The sequence below is a fragment of the Oncorhynchus masou genome, chromosome 18, assembly GCF_036934945.1.
Source record: "Oncorhynchus masou masou isolate Uvic2021 chromosome 18, UVic_Omas_1.1, whole genome shotgun sequence".
In the NCBI taxonomy this organism is placed as follows: Eukaryota; Metazoa; Chordata; class Actinopteri; order Salmoniformes; family Salmonidae; genus Oncorhynchus; species Oncorhynchus masou.
Genome location: NC_088229.1, coordinates 20,486,091 through 20,504,748, shown reverse-complemented (window position 1 = coordinate 20,504,748; position 18,658 = coordinate 20,486,091). Strand labels below are relative to the sequence as shown.

Genomic DNA, 18,658 nt, shown 5'->3' with positions numbered 1-18,658 from the left:
ATTGGATGGTGGTTGCAGGGAAATGTATCCTCATTGGCCAGTTGAAACGAAACGATTGGCTAAGGCAAACTGAAGACTGGGATGGAAACTCATTTCCGTTTCATCCGTCACACAATTTAAATGAATTATTTCTGGACATGACCATAAAAATTACAGGTGTAGATCGGAAATAATTTGATAAATATCATCAATATTTTACTTTTGATACTTAGTATATTTTAGCGATTACATTTAGTTTTGATCCTTAACTATATTTAAATCCCAAATACTTTAAGTGAAGTAGTATTTTACGGGCTGACTTGGTTGGCCCTGTCCGGGGGTATCGTCGGTCGGGGCCACAGTGTCTCCCGACCCCTCCTGTCTCAGCCTCCAGTATTTGTGCTGCAATAGTTCATGTGTCGGGGGCTACGGTCAGTCTGTTATATCTGGAGTATTTCTCCTGTCTTATACGGTGTCCTGTGTGAATTTAAGTATGCTCCCTCTAATTCTCTCTCCCTCTCCCTCCCAGAGGACCTGAGCCCTGGGACCATGCCTCAGGACAACCTGGCCTGATGATTCCTTTCTGTCCCCAGTCTACCTAGTTGTGCTGCTGCTCCAGTTTCAACTGTTATGCCTGCGGCGATGGAACCCTGACCTGTTCACCGGACGTGCTACCTTGTCCCGGACCTGCTGTTTTTCGACTCTCTCTACCGCACCTGCTATCTCTAACTCTGAATGCTTGGCTATGAAAAGCCAACTGACATTTACTCCTGAGGTGCTGACCTGTTGCACCCTCTACAACCACTGTGATTAATATTATTTGACCCTGGTGGACATCTTTGAACTTCTTGGCCATGTCCTGTTATAAACTCCACCCAGCACAGCCAGAAGAGGACTGGCCACCACTTTGGTCCTGGTTTCCTCATAGGTTCTTGCCTTTCTCGGAAGTTTTTCCTAGCCACCGTGCTTATACATCTGCATTGCTTGCTGTTTGGGGTTTTATGCTGGGTTTCTGTATAGTACTTTGTGACATCGGCTGATGTAAAAAGGGCTTTATTTGATTGATTGATTGATTGATTAACTTTCACTTTAGTAACTTTCTATTAAGGTATCTATACTTTTACTCAATTATGAGAATTGGGTACTTTTTCAACCACTGGACATATTGCACTTATCCAATTCTTGCCAAATCTATTGGGTCTAGGTTAAAAACACCTGGTACCAACGAGACCGGTTCAAGAAATTATACTTGACACAACAGACAGTTATTCATTCATTATTTCAATTCTGATACTTTGGCCGAGGCTCCAACTTTCCTCTCCAAAGCAGCCAGTGATGGAACACACACAACAATATTTCTGTAAAACAAGGAATTGATTCTTTATCGTAAAGGATTTAGTAAATCAAAAAAAAGGAAAAATGTAAAGTTGGCTATTCAATTGCAAACAGACTACATGCAGTGCACCATAGATGTTCCACAACTTTGATTGGGAGTCCACGTTGCTGGGGGAGATGTATACTTTTCAGTGAGGTGTTAAATGTTTGCAGTACACATGAACAAAGTATGCGTGACTATCAAAGGAAATTAATTTAAGAAAACAAACAAAAACATAACTACTGAAATAAACTTCAAACAAATGTGCTTCATATTATATTTGTTGGGTTTGTTCATTCTTATTATATCCATCCAAAGATACCAAATACAACATGGAACTGTTGAAAATAATCATGCAAGAGGCATGTAAAATACAGTCTATAAGTCTGGATACATCTCTGAATTGGCATGGTGAACACACTTGTAAACATACCATGTATTTGGCACATTGAAAGTGACACTATTACCTAACAGCGTAGCAGGCTGATTTTAGCTGTAATAAATTAAGCAAAGTTAAGATATGCAGGATAACAAAACATAGAAGAATGCATTGTAAACCACTCCGCTTCATGCAGCCATTACCACATGCATGTTCAGGCTATTTTGTCAACTTTAAGAAGAATCAACATTTGGCCTGGCCATGGTCACTTCTTGGATAATGGATCCACACAGTTTAAACAATCAGGGACAACACAATTCAAACAGTACAAACCATGGTGGGAAGAAATTGTATATTTCCAAAGTTGCTGTGAACTGATAAAAGTAGGCTGTGATCTGATATTCTTGGTCCACACTCCCGTGCTCTTGTGTCTAGTCAGTGGCTGTGGGAAGAGACTAGTGTTTAGTAGTAGTCTGACTGAGTAGTCGTCACTTCTCAGTATGTTTCTCCAGCACCAGAGGTGGGAGTACTCAGTCATCCTCATCTGGCTCCTCTATGGAGGCCAGGAGGGGGTTGTGTCTCAGGCAGGTCTGGAGGTAGTGCACCAAGGTCCGTTGGGAATGCTGGATGCTGCGCCGCTCCTTCAGGATGTGGCCCTCGTCTGGGTACAGCTGCAGGGAGTAGTTGGCCTGCACCTTCACCAAGCGGCTCAGGAGCTCTGCACTGTGCTGGAAGTGGACCCGTGCTGCGTCACGCAAAGCCAAAAAACACACACATAAGACATAAACAAACACATACAAGTTATTATTAATACGTTCAGCAGTTGAATTGCATATTGATAAAAAAAAGTGGACAAATTTAGCTGTTAAAATCATAGCCAAATCTCACCGTCTGCAGTCCCATGCAGTAAGAGGAAATTCTCGTCTTTAAGCTTGTGAACATCCTCCAATACAGATGCCGTCTGAGGAGACAAAACAGAGACAGAAAGCCCTTACAATAACCTATTGCCTTATACTTCCTACCATGCATGATCACACAAGGTATGAGGATCCTCACCAGGTAAGTGTGCTCCTCCTTTGCTGGGAGACCTAGATACCTCTCTGAGAAGGCAGCACCTATACATGAAAGCAAAATAGATTATTTTTAATGGTTTCCTTTTCAACATAGGCTCGTGTGTTTTTTCACTATTGTATAGTCTTCACTTACTGTAGAGTTTGAAATCTGTTATGGGAGCCACAGCGGCTGCACATTTAAACAGCTGATCAGTCGCAGCGAGCATCTTGAGGGATAAATAAGCACCAAATGCCTGTAGGGAAAAACACAAGTGCCATTAAACAGAGAGTCTTTATAATATATGCTTTTGCAACAGTATACTTTTGAAACTCATGTGATCATGTGGTCGTGGCCAGAATATAGGTTAATTGTTGCCATAGGAAAAATAATAGTAACCTTGCCATACAGGGCAATCCGCTGATCGTCAATGTAAGGCAATTGCATCAACCACCTGTGGAGAAAAAACAAAATAGGTCATACATTTATTTATGGATCATTTCTACAATATGTCAACAAAATGTAATGGCCAATAATAACACTGTAGAAAACTAACTCTACGACTCCTAGTTGATCTTTGACTCTGAGGGAGCTGAGCTTGCGGGGATCCACACTGCTGATCTTCTGCCCCCGGCCGACCCCACTTCTTCCATCCACCCAGGCTAACGCCATGTCATGTGTGCTGGCGAGCACCTCAGGCCATCCCATAGTAAACTCCTCCGTCACCGACTGACTGCCTGGAACTCCGTCTCTGCATGACAACAGGAGGAACAGGATCAGCTGAGCAAAGGGCAAAGGTTAAACAACTAAGCTGTGGTTTAGCCTGCTGGTAAACTATGGGGAAATCAATGTCTGTTAAAAGTTATGTAACAGGCCGTAAAACTGTAAAAGTGAATCCTTGATATAGGCTCACATTAAGAGGCTTCATACAATGGTATAAGCATGTTATAACACGATTGATCACCTGTGTTTATAACTTACACAATGATGAGTAGAGGGAGAAGGTGGGCTTCATAACCCTGGGGCAGAGACAGCTTCAGGTGTAGATCTAAAGGAAAACGTACAGAGGGCCCACACTCAGTCTCAGATAAGATATACAGTGATATACACTGAACCAGAGCTCATCAGTAGTCTCAGCCCTGAAACACCTGTAGGCATCAAACTAAAGCACCAGTAAATGAGCTCCCCTGAGTCCTATGTGTGACACTTAAACAATGAGTTAACGGTAGCTCATTGAGAATGTGTAGGCCTACAGTTGACACCCACACACACACAAAGCACACATACACGTGCGCATGCACACACTTTGTTCTCCTCCCAAAGGAAGAGTATGAATCATGCTCTCGCTACCATGGAGACCTAATCACTAAATGAAACAATTACTTTCTTTATGGATATGCTGCTATATTTGGCTTGTTATTTACATGCCTGGCCAGGCAGAACCAGTCTGTTCTGTGACTGTTTGAACCCAAAGCAGTCTCTGTTCTGTGACTGTTTGAACCTAAAGCAGCCTCTGTTCTGTGACTGTTTGAACCTTAAGCAGTCTCTGTTTTGTGACTGTTTGAACCCAAAGCAGTCTCTGTTTTGTGACTGTTTGAACCCAAAGCAGTCTCTGTTTTGTGACTGTTTGACCCCAAAGCAGTCTCTGTTTTGTGACTGTTTGAACCCAAAGCAGTCTCTGTTTTGTGACTGTTTGACCCCAAAGCATTCTCTGTTTTGTGACTGTTTGACCCCAAAGCAGTCTCTGTTTTGTGACTGTTTGAACCCAAAGTAGTCTCTGTTTTGTGACTGTTTGAACCCAAAGCAGTCTCTGTTCTGTGACTGTTTGAACCAAAAGCAGTCTCTGTTTTGTGACTGTTTGAACCTAAGGCCCTCTCTATTTTGTGACTGAAGCGAATGTCAAATTACGTCAGTGAATGCCTTATTATAATTTTAGACTGCTCTGTGTGTGTGGGCCCAGAGTGGTTTCACACACTTACCATGGTTGTCAGCTGCGAGGGTCTTGAAGACAGTCTCTGGGAGTCTCTTCCCTTCTAGGGTCTCAGAGAGAGGTGTGTTGTCCTCCAGAACTATGTATCCTAAAGGTGATCAAACAAAATACATTTACACAGTCTATTCACGGTCATGCAGCTATCCTTTCTGAATTCCAATACCTGTCTGAAACTGCTCTACATTATGTTTGTTTGCCCATGTTGCCCTCTACTGGCCATTGTTGAAAGTGTCTGATGGTAAAAAGTGGAAAAGGTTCAAGATTAAGATTCAGAGTGTTTAATAGATTAGTCAGACAAACCAGACTCACTGGAGGGGTCCTTCGTGTTGTGTACTGTCACCTTGGGGACTCCGGGGCCTAGGGAAACATGGGCCAAAGCGATAGAAAAAGTATACATGTTCGATTATTGTTAAAATGCTGTTTTAATTCAAGCGGTAGGGTGTGTGCGTGTGGTGTGCGAGCATGCCTGCGTTTGAGTGCATGTGTACAGAGCTCCTACCTAGGCAATAAAGTGTGAAATATGTCTGATTGGGGCTGAACACAGCTTTGAAAAAGCTACAGTCATCTAGAAGGTTGCAGGTCAGACACTGGCGTTGGAAGATCCCTTCAAAGTCCGCACTGAAAGAGAGAATTTTTTTTATTTTTTTATTTTACCTTTATTTAACCAGGCAAGTCAGTTAAGAACACATTCTTATTTTCAATGACGGCCTGGGAACAGTGGGTTAACTGCCTGTTCAGGGGCAGAACGACAGATTTGTACCTTGTCAGCTCGGGGGTTTGAACTCACAACCTTCCGGTTACTAGTCCAACGCTCTAACCACTAGGCTACCCTGGTCACTCTGGTCACTCTGAAAGACAACAGAGTGACCAAACACACCTTAAAGAATAGTGGATGAAGAAGGTTTGGGTCTGAAACTATTTGGCTGTCCCAATCAATACATTAAGGTTGTAAATTACACCTTAATTAAACAAATAATACAATGATAGCTATGCTAAAATACATTACGGGGTTGACTCCTCAACACAAATAGGACTGAGTCCTCAACACAAATAGGACTGACTTCTCAACACAAATAAGACTGACTTCTCAAACAAGAATAGGACTCTTCAAAGGTGAAAAAAAGACAACTATGTAAATAAAACCACTATCTCCGGCCTCTCAGTAACTCTCTCTCTCCAAGGGAAGTACCAAAAAAGAATGCACAGAATAATCACCTTTAAACCAGACACCAATCTCTCCCTCTACTCTATCATCTGGTGAGGCCAAAAGCAGACTAATTAAAAAACACAATATAAAACATAAGGCGAATGACTGGGGACTGAGCACATTAATCACAGGTCGTGGATCAGTTTTTATGCCTGTGTCCCAAATGGCACCCTATTCCCTATATACTGTAGGGCAATATAGGGAATAAGGTGCCACTTGGGATGCTGTCGTTACGTCCCAGTGACTCATCCTCTAGCACAGCACCATCCCATCCACTGCGTTGGCTTGGTCACCTCTGATTAACATGTTAGGTGGTCTGCCTGGAGCGCCCTTCGAGAGGAACGGCTTCGGCTGCTGCACAATTTAACCCTTCAGCTCACGCTTCACTTCTCTGATCATCTACCTTCTCATGAAACCAGAACATTGTTGAGCCACCATTCCTTTGACTTGAATTAGGAATAGATAGTTTTGTTTCATTGGCTGATAAACTAATATTTTCATCTTAAAAATTGGAAATTACATTCAGTAAAAAAATGGTGGGAGATAAAAAATACAATTTAACTTCAGTCAAGTCAAAGTCAGCACGCATACGAAGGATGAAATTCTGGATAAAGTAGTTTTGACAGGATGGCCTCACCTGTACAGGTGTCTGCTCTGTCTGGATTCTTCTGTGCTGAGGAAGTAGCTGCAAACAGAGAGGACAAAGTGATGCAGTCAATAGAAGACATTCAATCGAAGTTGGTCCCCCTTTGCTGCTATAATAGCCTCCACTCTTCTGGGAAGGCTTTCCACTAGATGGTGGAACATTGCTGATGGAACTTGCTTCCATTCAGCTACAAGAGCATTAGTGAGGTCGGACACTGATGTTGGGCGATTAGGCCTAACTCGCAGACGACGTCCCAATTCATCCCAAAGGTGTTCTTTGGGGTTGAGGTCAGGGCACAGTCAAGTCATTCCACACCGATCTCAACAAACCATTTCTGTATGGACCTTGCTTTGTGCATCGGGGCATTGTCATGCTGAAACCGGAAAGGGCTTTCCCCAAACTGTTGCCACAAAGTTGGAAGCACAGAATCGTCAAGAATGTCATTGTATGCTGTAGCGTTGAGATTTATCTTCACTAGAACCAAGGGGCCTAGATAGAACCATGAAAAACAGCCTCAGAATGATTTCTCCTCCACCAAACTTTACAGTTAGCACTATGCATTCGGGCAGGTAGAATTCTCCTGGCATCCGCCAAACCCAGATTTGTCTGTCGGACTGCCAGATGGTGAAGCGTGATTAATCACTCCAGAGAACGCGTTTCCACTGTTCCAGAGTCCAGTGGTGGCAAGCTTTACACCACTCCAGCCGATGCTTGGAATTCCGCATAGTGATCCTAGGCTTGTGTGCGGCTGCTCGGCCACGGAAACCCATTTCATGAAGCTCCCGACGAACAGTTATTGTGGCGACGTTGCTTCCAGAGGCCGTTTGGAACTTGGTAGTGAGTGTTGCAACCGAGGACAGACCATTTTTATGCACTACGCGCTTCAGCACTGTGTGGCTCACACATCTACACAATAACAGCATTTACAGTTGACCGAGGCAGCTCTAGCAGGGCAGAAATTTGACAAATTGACTTGTTGGAAAGGTAGCATCCTATGACAGTGCCATGTTGAAATTCACTGAACTCTTCAGTAAGGCCATTCTACTGCTAATGTTTGTCTATGGAGATCGCATGGCTGTGTGCAAGAGTTTATACACCTGTCGGCAACAGGCGGGGCTGAAAGAACTGAATCCACTCATTTGAAAGGTTGTCCACATACTTTTGTATAAATGTTAGTTAGTCCATATGGACACTATGCTATCTCTGATTTATTTACACACTTCACTCAACACATTCATGGCATCAGTTGATTCTCAGACAATGTCGATAAGGCTGAATTACAGAACTTTTCCAGTGATTTGAGTTTGACTCCATTGTCGAATCAGCAAAATTAGTATGAAAGCTGTGCTATATGAGTGTCTTGCTTGGAGGAAAACGGCCGTGCCAGCCACCACATGGGCAATTGAGACTGCCTGCATCCGTTTGGTTCCCATCATACTCTGTGATGAGGATGATGATGATGATGATGCTGCCACACACACACACAACTCAATTTATCTAAGCATGAATGACTTGTGACTCTGCCCTGCTCAGTCTATGACCATCTAATCATGTCTTGTTCAGTTTCAGCTGACTTGCCCTGAGCAAAGTCAGATATTGTTCAAGAGAATACTACATTGCCTCCTTTAGTTAAGGATCAAGGGCTAGTTATTTTAAAAGGCAATAATACCTTTGTGTTTTTGTGTCTAAAACATCATTCTACAACAGTAGCCTACTTGTCATTTCTGCTAATTATATCAACACACACAGTTGCTCTCCACAGAGCATCACATGCAGAGGCTCTCTATATAGCATCACATGCAGAGGCTCTCTATATAGCATCACATGCAGAGGCTCTCACATACATTTTCCTATTGTCCTCATCCAGGGCACACAGCACAGTGACATCCCAGTTCCCGGACGTCAGAAAGCGAGGAGGGACAGGGGGGATGGCAGGCTGTGTCACATAGAATGAGAGAGAAAAAGAGGGGGATGAATACAGAAACAGACAGACTGCCAGTGGAATGCAGAGTCATCCAGAGAAAGATGTAATAAGATGTGAAGGGCCTCCCGAGTGGTACAGAGGTCTAAGGTGCTGCATCACAGTGCTAGCTGTGCCACGAGAGATCCTGGTTCGAGTCCAGGCTCTGTTGCAGCCAGCCATGACCGGGAGACCCATGGGGCAGCGCACAATAGGCCCAGCGTCGTCTGGGTTAGGGAAGGGTTTGGCTGGCAGGGATGTCCTTGTCCAATCGCGTTCTAGCGACTCCTGTGGCGGGCCGGGTGCAATGCATGCTGATAGGGTCGCCAGGTGCAATGTGTTTCCTCCGACACATTGGTGTGGCTGGCTTCCGGGTTAATTAAGTGGGCATTGTGTCAAGAAGCAGTGCGGCATGGCGGGTCGTTTTTCGGAGGATGCATGGCTCTCAACCTTCGCCTCTCCCGAGTCCGTACGGGAGTTGCAGCGATGACTGCAACTACCAATTGGATACCACGAAAAGGGGTCAAAACAACACAAAAAAAGATGTGAAGAGAGTAACCGACAGATACAGAGAGGGAGATGTAGATAAGAAAATTGTCAGGGAAACATAGCTATTCAGAAACAGTTACAGATGCCTAAAATAATCACTGCCAAGACTTCCGCTCTCTGACATTAAGATCTGTATAATCACATGTTGTTTTATGCCACCCTGACCTTGCCGGATGAATCAAACTGAATTCTTCCACTGCTCTATGTTTGCTACATACTTCAGTCTGAGACTACCATCGTTGAAGTAATTTGTGGTGACGTCAAAATGACATCACCACAAACTAATCAGAGTACCAAATCTAATGACGAATTTTCAAAACGCCCACATGGTTTCTAGCTCTGGCCCAACCCATCGGTTCCTGTGACTAATCAGAAAGGTTAGAATATCTTCAGAGTGACACAGCAGTCTAAGGCACTGCTTCGAAGTTCTAGTGGCGTCACTACAGTTCCGGGTTTGATCCCAGGCTGTGTCGCATGCGGCCATGACTGAGAGACTCATGAGGCGGAGCACAATTGGCCCAGCGTAGTCCAGGTTAGAGAAGGGTTTGGCTGGCTGGCATGTCCTTGTCGCATCGCGCTCTAGAGACTCCTGTGGCGGGCCGGGCGAATGCATGCTGACACAGTCGCCAGTGGCTTCCGGGTTAAGCAAGCGGTGTGTCTAGAAGTTGTGCGGCTTGGCAGGGTTGTGTTTCAGAGGATACATGGCTCTCAACCTTCGCCTCTCCCGAGTTGCAGCGATGGGATTAGACTAACTACCAATTGGATATCACGAAATTGGGGAAACAATGGGGTAAAAAGTAGAAATATAATATGTTTGTGTTCTAGAAATGGTTAGGGAGGTACTTATATCCACACTCATTGTAGAGAAGAAACAAACGTCAGTGGGCGTGGCAGAGCAAGGAGTTTGGGTAGCCAGGCAAACCCTGACCCTATTGAAGATTTAACAAGCAGTCTGGCATTAAACCATTGGAGGATGACACAGGGGTATAAAAGTTTGAGTGCCCTCACACTGACCTGGGCTGGCAGACTGGCAATGTGGCGGAACTCTCCCCGGGCACCCTGCTTGGCTGGCAACGTCAAATAAAACCAAGAGCCATCAGATGAAAACAATGGCACCTCCTGTTGGACAAATGAGACAGGCATGGTCAACAATACCAATCCAGGAAATATCACAGGACAATAAGACTGGGTCAAGTATACCAGTTTCAATTAGTAGCAGCTTTTATGAAATGAGAAATGCCTACCTGTCGTTGGTTTTGCATTAAGTCCATGACCATTGTGTGTTTCTGTGGATTTGATATGGAGATACGAAATAAAGAAAATGTTTCAGCATAACTAAACAGCCAAAGTTAATATTATATAGTGAATCCATAAGGACTGGCTGGAGAGAGGTGGCAAATAAATGCTGCAGCGAATCATTGGAAATGTATCACAAGCAGTATAATTGACCTTATTCAAGCTGGAAGGAGAGAATATGACATCTTAAAGGAAAAAGGTTGGTATTAGTTTCATTAGTCCATTGTTGATTTAGTCCCAAAATGTTCTCCTTGTCAGCAATCTAGTGTTCAAGCTATGCAAGTTTCAAAATACAGAAAGCAATTAGCGTCGTATGATGCTGTGTTTTGCATCATACGTGGATGATTTCTGTATTTTTTTTAAAGTGACATACGTTGAAAATTTGAGTGCTGACAAGCAAAACATTTTGGGACTATGTCAACAATTGACTAATTAAACAAATACCAAAAAATTGTTTTTGGGTGGAGTTTGGCAGAGAGAAGGGTCAGGACACCCATTGGATTACTGTGGAGTAACCTTTGACCTCTCACCTTTGAGCATGCCCCAGTGGTGGCCTCACACACACAGAGCTCTGATTGGTTCTGGGCCCGGTTCAACCAACGTACCGCCAACTGAGTGCTGCTGATCCATGTCACCATGGAGATGTAGCGGTCTCTAGGGAGACATTTAGGGAAACAGACAGAAAGAGAAAGTCTATTGGATGGCACAACACAGATGCAAAGGGGATTTTCTAGGTGAAACAAATAGGAAAGCAGTCATTGGTAAAGGCAATCAAAAATGAATCTGGTTTAATACAAGTTGCAACAGGGAGACAACCTCCAGCATGGGAGCACAGAAACATAACGAGCCGTCTCTGAGCAGGCCCTTATTAAATCCTAATCACATATGTTCTGTAAACACATAACAAAAGACATAACACAAGGTACTGAACCACACAGTCTCACACAATACAATAATAACCAGTGTATCCTCTGAACTGGCTACTTTAAAGCCAATGTAGGCTTGATCCACAAATGTGGTCGGAGGCTCTGTGTAGAGGGTGTGACGCAATTGTGGAGCATCCGGGGGCATGCAGATGCCAAATCCAGCTCTGTACCACATGGCTGTGCGCCTCCCAAATTTTGTAACAATGCGGAGGGCTCTATATAACTTCTTGAAGCGCTGCATTAACATAATTGGTTGAGAGTAGGTGGGTTCAGGAGGTCCTGTATAAACACAAACTCCCTTCCTTGACAACTTCCTTCACAACAGCACTGCTCTGCTACAGGAAACTCAAGAAGCATGAATGCCCTGACTTTTTGTCACGCCCTGACCATAGAGATCCTTTTTATTCTCTATTTTTGGTTAGGTCGGGGTGTGACTAGGGTGGGTGATCTAGTGCATTTATTTCTATGTTGGCCTTGTGTGGTTCCCAATCAGAGGCAGCTGTTTATCGTTGTCTCTGATTGGGGATCATATTTAGGCAACCATTTCCCCACTGGTTTTTGTGGGATCTTGTTTGTGTGTAGTTGCCTGTGAGCACTCCATGACGTCAACGGTTGCTGTTTTTTGTGAGTTTACTTTATTAAACATGAGGAACCCAAATCACGCTGCACGTTGGTCTGAGTATATTTCCAGTTCGTACGACGATCGTGACACTTTTGCAGAGGCCGTATCACCGTAAATGCTGCAGAGCCTTTTAGACTGGCGCCAATATTATCAGCAGATAGGAGTCTATAAGATTCATATCTAGAATTCAAGTCTCGTGACCATCAACCTTGCACAAACAGAATCATGTGTATTACAGAAAGGAAGATGTCACGATCGTCGTATAGAATGGACCAAGGTGCAGCGTGGTGAGCGTACATTTTTCTTAATTTGCAAATGTCGCCAACAAAACAATAATAGAACAAAAACAAACGTGAAGCTCCGTAAGGCTATACATGCACAAACGAAGACAACTACCCACAACTACCAAAAGGAAAAAAGGCTGCCTAAGTATGATTCCCAATCAGAGACAACGATAGACAGCTGTCCCTGTTTGAGAACCATACCCGGCCAAAACATAGAAACAAACAGATTGCCCACCCCAAATCACACCCCGACCGAACCAAATAGAGAAATAAAACTGCTCTCTAAGGTCAGGGAGCGCCAAGAAAAGTATAATACATTGTTTTAATCACTTAACTCTTAACTTTATTCATCTTAAATTTCCCATTATAACAGATAAAAACATTAATGACGATGTCAGTTGGTTAAATTTTTGGACGTAGTACCTGGCCCTGACAGAGTCTGGAGGGATCATCTCTAGAGTGTGAGCTGGACCATAGAGATTCACCACAAACAGACTGACAGTGGGGATGGTGGAGCCAGCCTGTACACACACACATATAGGATCAGAGTATTAGATTTGTTAGATAACATGACAGGCTGAGAGAACATAATCAGAGCATTCATACATTTTATCATATGAGATCAGTGTCGTTTACCTTGGGGTAAGGAAAGAACACATTGGAGGGATAGACCCCGCCCAAAAAGTGAGGTATCTCCATTAGCGGTGTGGCAGAGTTGTTGATGGTGAGGTATGCCAAGCGAGCTCCATCTTTCGACCACCAGTTGGCAGAGAAAGTCAAGAGCACTTCCTCTATAAACAATTTTACAGATGAACAAAGCAATCATGTGTCAAAACTATTTCAAATACACATGTTACTCATGGAAGTCCAATTGTTACACATTGCAAATAGTGCAAAACATTTATCAAAGCCATATACTATCTGCAATGTCATTAATCTCAGGGAACAGCTTTCAATATGGAAAATCCAATTTTGCAAACAGTTTTTAACCAACCAATCAGTATCTATGTCATCGTGATAGAGGAAGGGTTAGAGTATCTCTTACCCTCGTAAATCCAGTCACTCAGCCCGTTGACCACCAGCCCCTCTCTGCCTGTAGCTGTGAGGCGGAGAGGTTTACTGGTCACTTCTGTCTGGTAATAGATATCGCCTTCAAACACATAGGCCTGGCAGCAACAGAAACAGTACTAATCCATTATCAAAGCAAGGAACACAGTGCTCAGTGTTGGCTGGCCCAATCAAATGTCTGATTGGCTCCAAGTGGGAATGCGTCAGCCAGCTAAGTCACAAGTCAATACATCTCAACTTGCCACTGAAAAATTTGCATTGTTAGTTGAACACAAATGTTGCACTGAAAAACACTTTACATTTAAAACACATAATCCAATATGAATCTAAAACAAACACTGTGAAACAAACACTGTGAAATAAATCACAGAAAAAAATCCTTACAACTCAAATATTACCCACCGCTGAATAAAGGCGTTATAGATTTGTGGTCTCAGATGCATTTCTAGCCCACCGGATATTGAGGTGGAATGCAGGATGAGTGAGTAAAGGTGTGTGTGTGTCTCTATGAGTGAATGCTGCAGCTGTACATAGTCCATCGGTAAATAGCCCACCCAATTTACCTACCTCATCCCCATACTGTTTTTATTTATTTACTTTTCTGCTCTTTTGCACACCAGTATCTCTACCTGCACATGACCATCTGATCATTTATCACTCCAGTGTTAATCTGCTAAATTGTAATTATTTGCCTACCTCCTCATGCCTTTTGCACACAATGTATATAGACTCTTTTTTTTCTTTTTTTCTACTGTGTTATTGACTTGTTTATTGTTTACTCCATGTGTAACTCTGTGTTGTTGTCTGTTCACACTGCTATGCTTTATCTTGGCCAGGTCGCAGTTGTAAATGAGAACTTGTTCTCAACTAGCCTACCTGGTTATATAAAGGCAGGAAAAAAAGAAAAAAAAAACATTTAAAAAATGAGAGCAGCTGCCTTACCAGCTGGTTCCCCTGCAGTCCCCAGGCTGCATACTGTATCAATGCCTTCTCCCCCGCTGGAGGGTTAAGCTCCAACAGAACCCTGGGACACACACAGACACACACACAGACACAGTCCCTCCATTAGGATTTGACTGGCCTCTAAAGCCACTTGTGGATAAAAACAATGTAGAGAGAAGATCTGTCCATGCTTGTTTGTAAGCACTTGAGAGATGTCGTAAAAAAGACACGATGCAAATGCTAAAAATAAACAGACGGAGGTCAGTCATGCAATGGAATAAGACCTCTTTCAATCCATTGAAACAACACTCTTATCCTCCTAAAAACAGGCAGACATATTGCGGCAACACATTCCCAGGCATTTCATATTTTGTTGGAGAGCAGGTCATTCTGAATTCCTTTAATTGGCATTAGTGCTCCTCATACTGTAGACCCAAGGCCCAAGCTTCTATCGACAGACACAGGAGCGCCCTTCCTTACTGGTGGGCCAGCAGATAGGAATCTCTGATAGTAAACCTAGAATTGATGTTGACCAGCCAGAGAGGACAATTACTGTATAAGAGTAATGGATGTCTGACATAACAGATGAAGTTTATTCAGATGAAAGAAATACACATTTGGTGGTGCTTGGCCAGTCGAGGCCAGGGCCCACTTGCATCAGCAATGCACATGCCCAGTGCAGCCCATGCATTAGCATTCATGGCTCTACTGTACCTACCCTTTAGCCACATTGTAGATGGCATAAGAGGCTGTGAAGGACTGAGAGAAAATCTGGAAGAAGTAAAGGAGATGATGGGCACATTGGTCCCAGAGTTACACACACACACACACACACACACACACACACACACACACACACACATGCAAACACACACACACACACACACACACACACACACACACACACACACACACACACACACATGCACACACACAGCCCTGAAAAACCATAATTAAATGTACAGTTAGACCATAAGACAATCTAAATATGCAAATGAACAACAATTGGAAGTCAGTGGTTAGTCCATGAAACCAGGTCAGCAATTTCATCATCACAAACTTCAGTTCTGATTATCCAATCGAACGGCACAGACATTAATAACCCAGTCTATACTAACAGAGAACAGGAGACATTAGAGACATGATGTCATGTGAGGATGAGAGAGAAAAGGGGGACAGAGAAAGACATCCTCACTAAGTAACATCATTACAGCCAATATCCCTCCAATTGAGAAAGATTGAGAGTGGCAACTCAGCTTGACCAGTGGTCAGCTAGGCATGTCGAAAAGTAGACCCAAATCAATGAGTGTGCCCTGAAAGTATTTTTTTAAACTGCACTATTGGTTAGGGGCTCGTAAGTAAGCACTTCACTGTAAGGTCTACACCTCTTGTATTCAGTGGATGTGATAAATAAAATTGGATTTGAAGTGTAAACTAACTCTTTGTGTGTGTGTGTGTGTGTGTGTGTGTGTGTGTGTGTGTGTGTGTGTGTGTGTGTGTGTGTGTGTGTGTGTGTGTGTGTGTGTGTGTGTGTGTGTGTGAGACATTCTATAGAGGAAATTCTATAATTTTTTACTTAATCTGTCTAGTACTGTCTTTTTGCTAGCTAGGGCCATCTACTTTAAGTGCTGCCATCTTCCCAGTAGACTACTTGGTGTGTGAACTGCTGACTGCTCATAACTTGCAGATACAGTGCCTTGAGAAAGTATTCGGCCCCCTTGAACTTTGCGACCTTTTGCCACATTTCAGGCTTCAAACATGAAGATACAAAACTGTATTTTTTGTGAAGAATCATCAACAACAAGTGGGACACAATCATGAAGTGGAACGACATTTATTGGATATTTCAAACTTTTTAACAAATCAAACACTGAAAAATTGGGCGTGCAAAATTATTCAGCCCCTTTACTTTCAGTGCAGCAAACTCTCTCCAGAAGTTCAGTGAGGATCTCTGAATGATCCAATGTTGACCTAAATCACTAATGATGATAAATACAATCCACCTGTGTGTAATCAAGTCTCCGTATAAATGCACCTGCACTGTGATAGTCTCAGAGGTCCGTTAAAAGCGCAGAGAGCATCATGAAGAACAAGGAACACACCAGGCAGGTCCGAGATACTGTTGTGAAGAAGTTTAAAGCCGGATTTGGATACAAAAAGATTTCCCAAGCTTTAAACATCCCAAGGAGCACTGTGCAAGAGATAATATTGAAATGGAAGGAGTATCAGACCACTGCAAATCTACCAAGACCTGGCCGTCCCTCTAAACTTTCAGCTCATACAAGGAGAAGATTGATCAGAGATGCAGCCAAGAGGCCCATGATCACTCTGGATGAACTGCAGAGATCTACAGCTGAGGTGGGAGACTCTGTCCATAGGACAACAATCAGTAGTATATTGCACAAATCTGGCCTTTATGGAAGAGTGGCAAGAAGAAAGCCATTTCTTAAAGATATTCATAAAAAGTGTAATTTAAAGTTTGCCACAAGCCACCTGGGAGACACACCAAACATGTGGAAGAAGGTGCTCTGGTCAGATGAAACCAAAATTGAACTTTTTGGCAACAATGCAAAACGTTATGTTTGGCGTAAAAGCAACACAGCTCTTCACCCTGAACACACCATACCAACTGTCAAACATGGTGGTGGCAGCATCATGGTTTGGGCCTGCTTTTCTTCAGCAGGGACAGGGAAGATGGTTAAAATTGATGGGAAGATGGATGGAGCCAAATACAGTCTGCAAAAGACCTGAGACTGGGACAGAGATTTGTCTTCCAACAAGACAATGATCCAAAACATAGAGCAAAATCTACAATGGAATGGTTCAAAAATAAACATACCCAGGTGTTAGAATGGCCAAGTCAAAGTCCAGACCTGAATCCAATCGAGAATCTGTGGAAAGAACTGAAAACTGCTGTTCACAAATGCTCTCCATCCAACCTCACTGAGCTCGAGCTGTTTTGCAAGGAGGAATGGGAAAACATTTCAGTCTCTCGATGTGCAAAACTGATAGAGACATACCCCAAGCAACTTACAGCTGTAATCGCAGCAAAAGGTGGCGCTACAAAGTATTAACGTAAGGGGGCTGAATAATTTTGCACGCCCAATTTTTCAGTTTTTGATTTGTTAAAAAAGTTTGAAATATCCAATAAATGTCGTTCCACTTCATGATTGTGTCCCACTTGTTGTTGATTCTTCACAAAAAAATACAGTTTTATATCTTTATGTTTGAAGCCTGAAATGTGGCAAAAGGTTGCAAAGTTCAAGGGGGCGGAATACTTTCGCAAGGCACTGTAGTTGTGTTTTCTGACTATGTTTACTCTCATAGTCCAAGAGCATCTGGTCATCGCACCGGTGGCACAGGGCTACTCGTTTCTCCTAAGTGGAGATTTTCTCTTTTATCCCTCTCTCACCAGTCCATTTCCTCATTTCAATTTCATGCTTTCACTGTCACTTGTCCACTCAAGCTTAACACTTATCATCTATTGCCCACCAGGTACCCTTAGAGAGCTCCTCAATGAGCTTGACACCTTGATAAGCTCATTTCCTGATGATGGCTCACCACTCTTCCTTCTTGGAGACTTCAACCTCCCTAGCCACTCAGGCCCTAACCAGATGGTCATGCGCCTTCACAATCTTCGCTCTCTCTCTCCCACTACTCTCTTCTCTTCTATTCCATCAGCTCTCCCTTCTGCTAAATCCTTCTCCCTTCTGTCTCCTGATTCTGCCTCTTCGACCCTACTCTCCTCCCTTTCCGCATACTATGACTCGCACTGTCCATTTTCCTCCTGGCTGGGTCATCCCTACCCTCCTTCTCCGTAGCTGAGTGACTCATTGCAGAACAGGGCTGTGGGCAGCTGAGCGAAAAGGGAGGAAAACTAAACTTCTGGAAGACCTATTATCCTTTCACTCCCTCCTCTCTACCTTCTCTTCCTCTGTATCCGCTGCTAAAGCCACTTTCTATCACTCTAAATGTAAATATTTTGCTCTAACCCTAGGAAGCTCTTTTCCACCTTCTCATCCCTCCTTAATCCTCCACCCCCCCTCCTCCCTTTCTGCGGACAACTTTGTCAACAACTTTGAAAAGAAGGTTGTAGACATCCACTCCTCATTCACTCAGTCTATTGGGTCCACTGGTCCCACTCACACAGAACTCCCCTACGCCTTGACCTCTTTTTCCCCTCTCTCCAGATGAAATCCTGCGACGACTGCGGTCCGGCCGCCCGACAACCTCCTCCATTTTCCCTCATCAACTCATCCCTGAACACTGGCTCTATCCCCTCTGGCTTCAAAATGGCAAGAGTCGCTCCCCTCCTCAAGAAATCAATACTCGGGGGGCCTCCAGAGTGTCGCAGTGGTCTAAAGCAGTGGTCTAACTGCATCGCA

General features: G+C 43.6%; 1 protein-coding gene across 1 annotated transcript in view; it reads right to left on the bottom strand.

Moving 5' to 3' along the window:
• Nucleotides 1-1,239: 1,239 nt before the first annotated feature.
• The window catches only part of LOC135504162 (inactive dipeptidyl peptidase 10-like), a 34,737-nt gene continuing 17,318 nt past the window's right edge, over nucleotides 1,240-18,658 (bottom strand). Inside the window, exons 6-25 of the mRNA XM_064922496.1 lie at nucleotides 14,992-15,044; nucleotides 14,274-14,355; nucleotides 13,309-13,429; nucleotides 12,900-13,054; nucleotides 12,687-12,784; nucleotides 10,962-11,085; nucleotides 10,380-10,421; nucleotides 10,150-10,254; nucleotides 8,471-8,562; nucleotides 6,618-6,665; nucleotides 5,273-5,391; nucleotides 5,083-5,130; nucleotides 4,763-4,861; nucleotides 3,765-3,831; nucleotides 3,340-3,534; nucleotides 3,183-3,237; nucleotides 2,940-3,039; nucleotides 2,790-2,848; nucleotides 2,622-2,694; nucleotides 1,240-2,478 (exon numbers count right to left, since the gene is read on the bottom strand). Of these exons, the coding sequence (XP_064778568.1) occupies nucleotides 2,264-2,478; nucleotides 2,622-2,694; nucleotides 2,790-2,848; nucleotides 2,940-3,039; nucleotides 3,183-3,237; nucleotides 3,340-3,534; nucleotides 3,765-3,831; nucleotides 4,763-4,861; nucleotides 5,083-5,130; nucleotides 5,273-5,391; nucleotides 6,618-6,665; nucleotides 8,471-8,562; nucleotides 10,150-10,254; nucleotides 10,380-10,421; nucleotides 10,962-11,085; nucleotides 12,687-12,784; nucleotides 12,900-13,054; nucleotides 13,309-13,429; nucleotides 14,274-14,355; nucleotides 14,992-15,044 (1,950 nt within the window). The 3' untranslated portion in view covers nucleotides 1,240-2,263. The remainder of the gene's footprint in view (nucleotides 2,479-2,621; nucleotides 2,695-2,789; nucleotides 2,849-2,939; nucleotides 3,040-3,182; nucleotides 3,238-3,339; nucleotides 3,535-3,764; nucleotides 3,832-4,762; nucleotides 4,862-5,082; nucleotides 5,131-5,272; nucleotides 5,392-6,617; nucleotides 6,666-8,470; nucleotides 8,563-10,149; nucleotides 10,255-10,379; nucleotides 10,422-10,961; nucleotides 11,086-12,686; nucleotides 12,785-12,899; nucleotides 13,055-13,308; nucleotides 13,430-14,273; nucleotides 14,356-14,991; nucleotides 15,045-18,658) is intronic.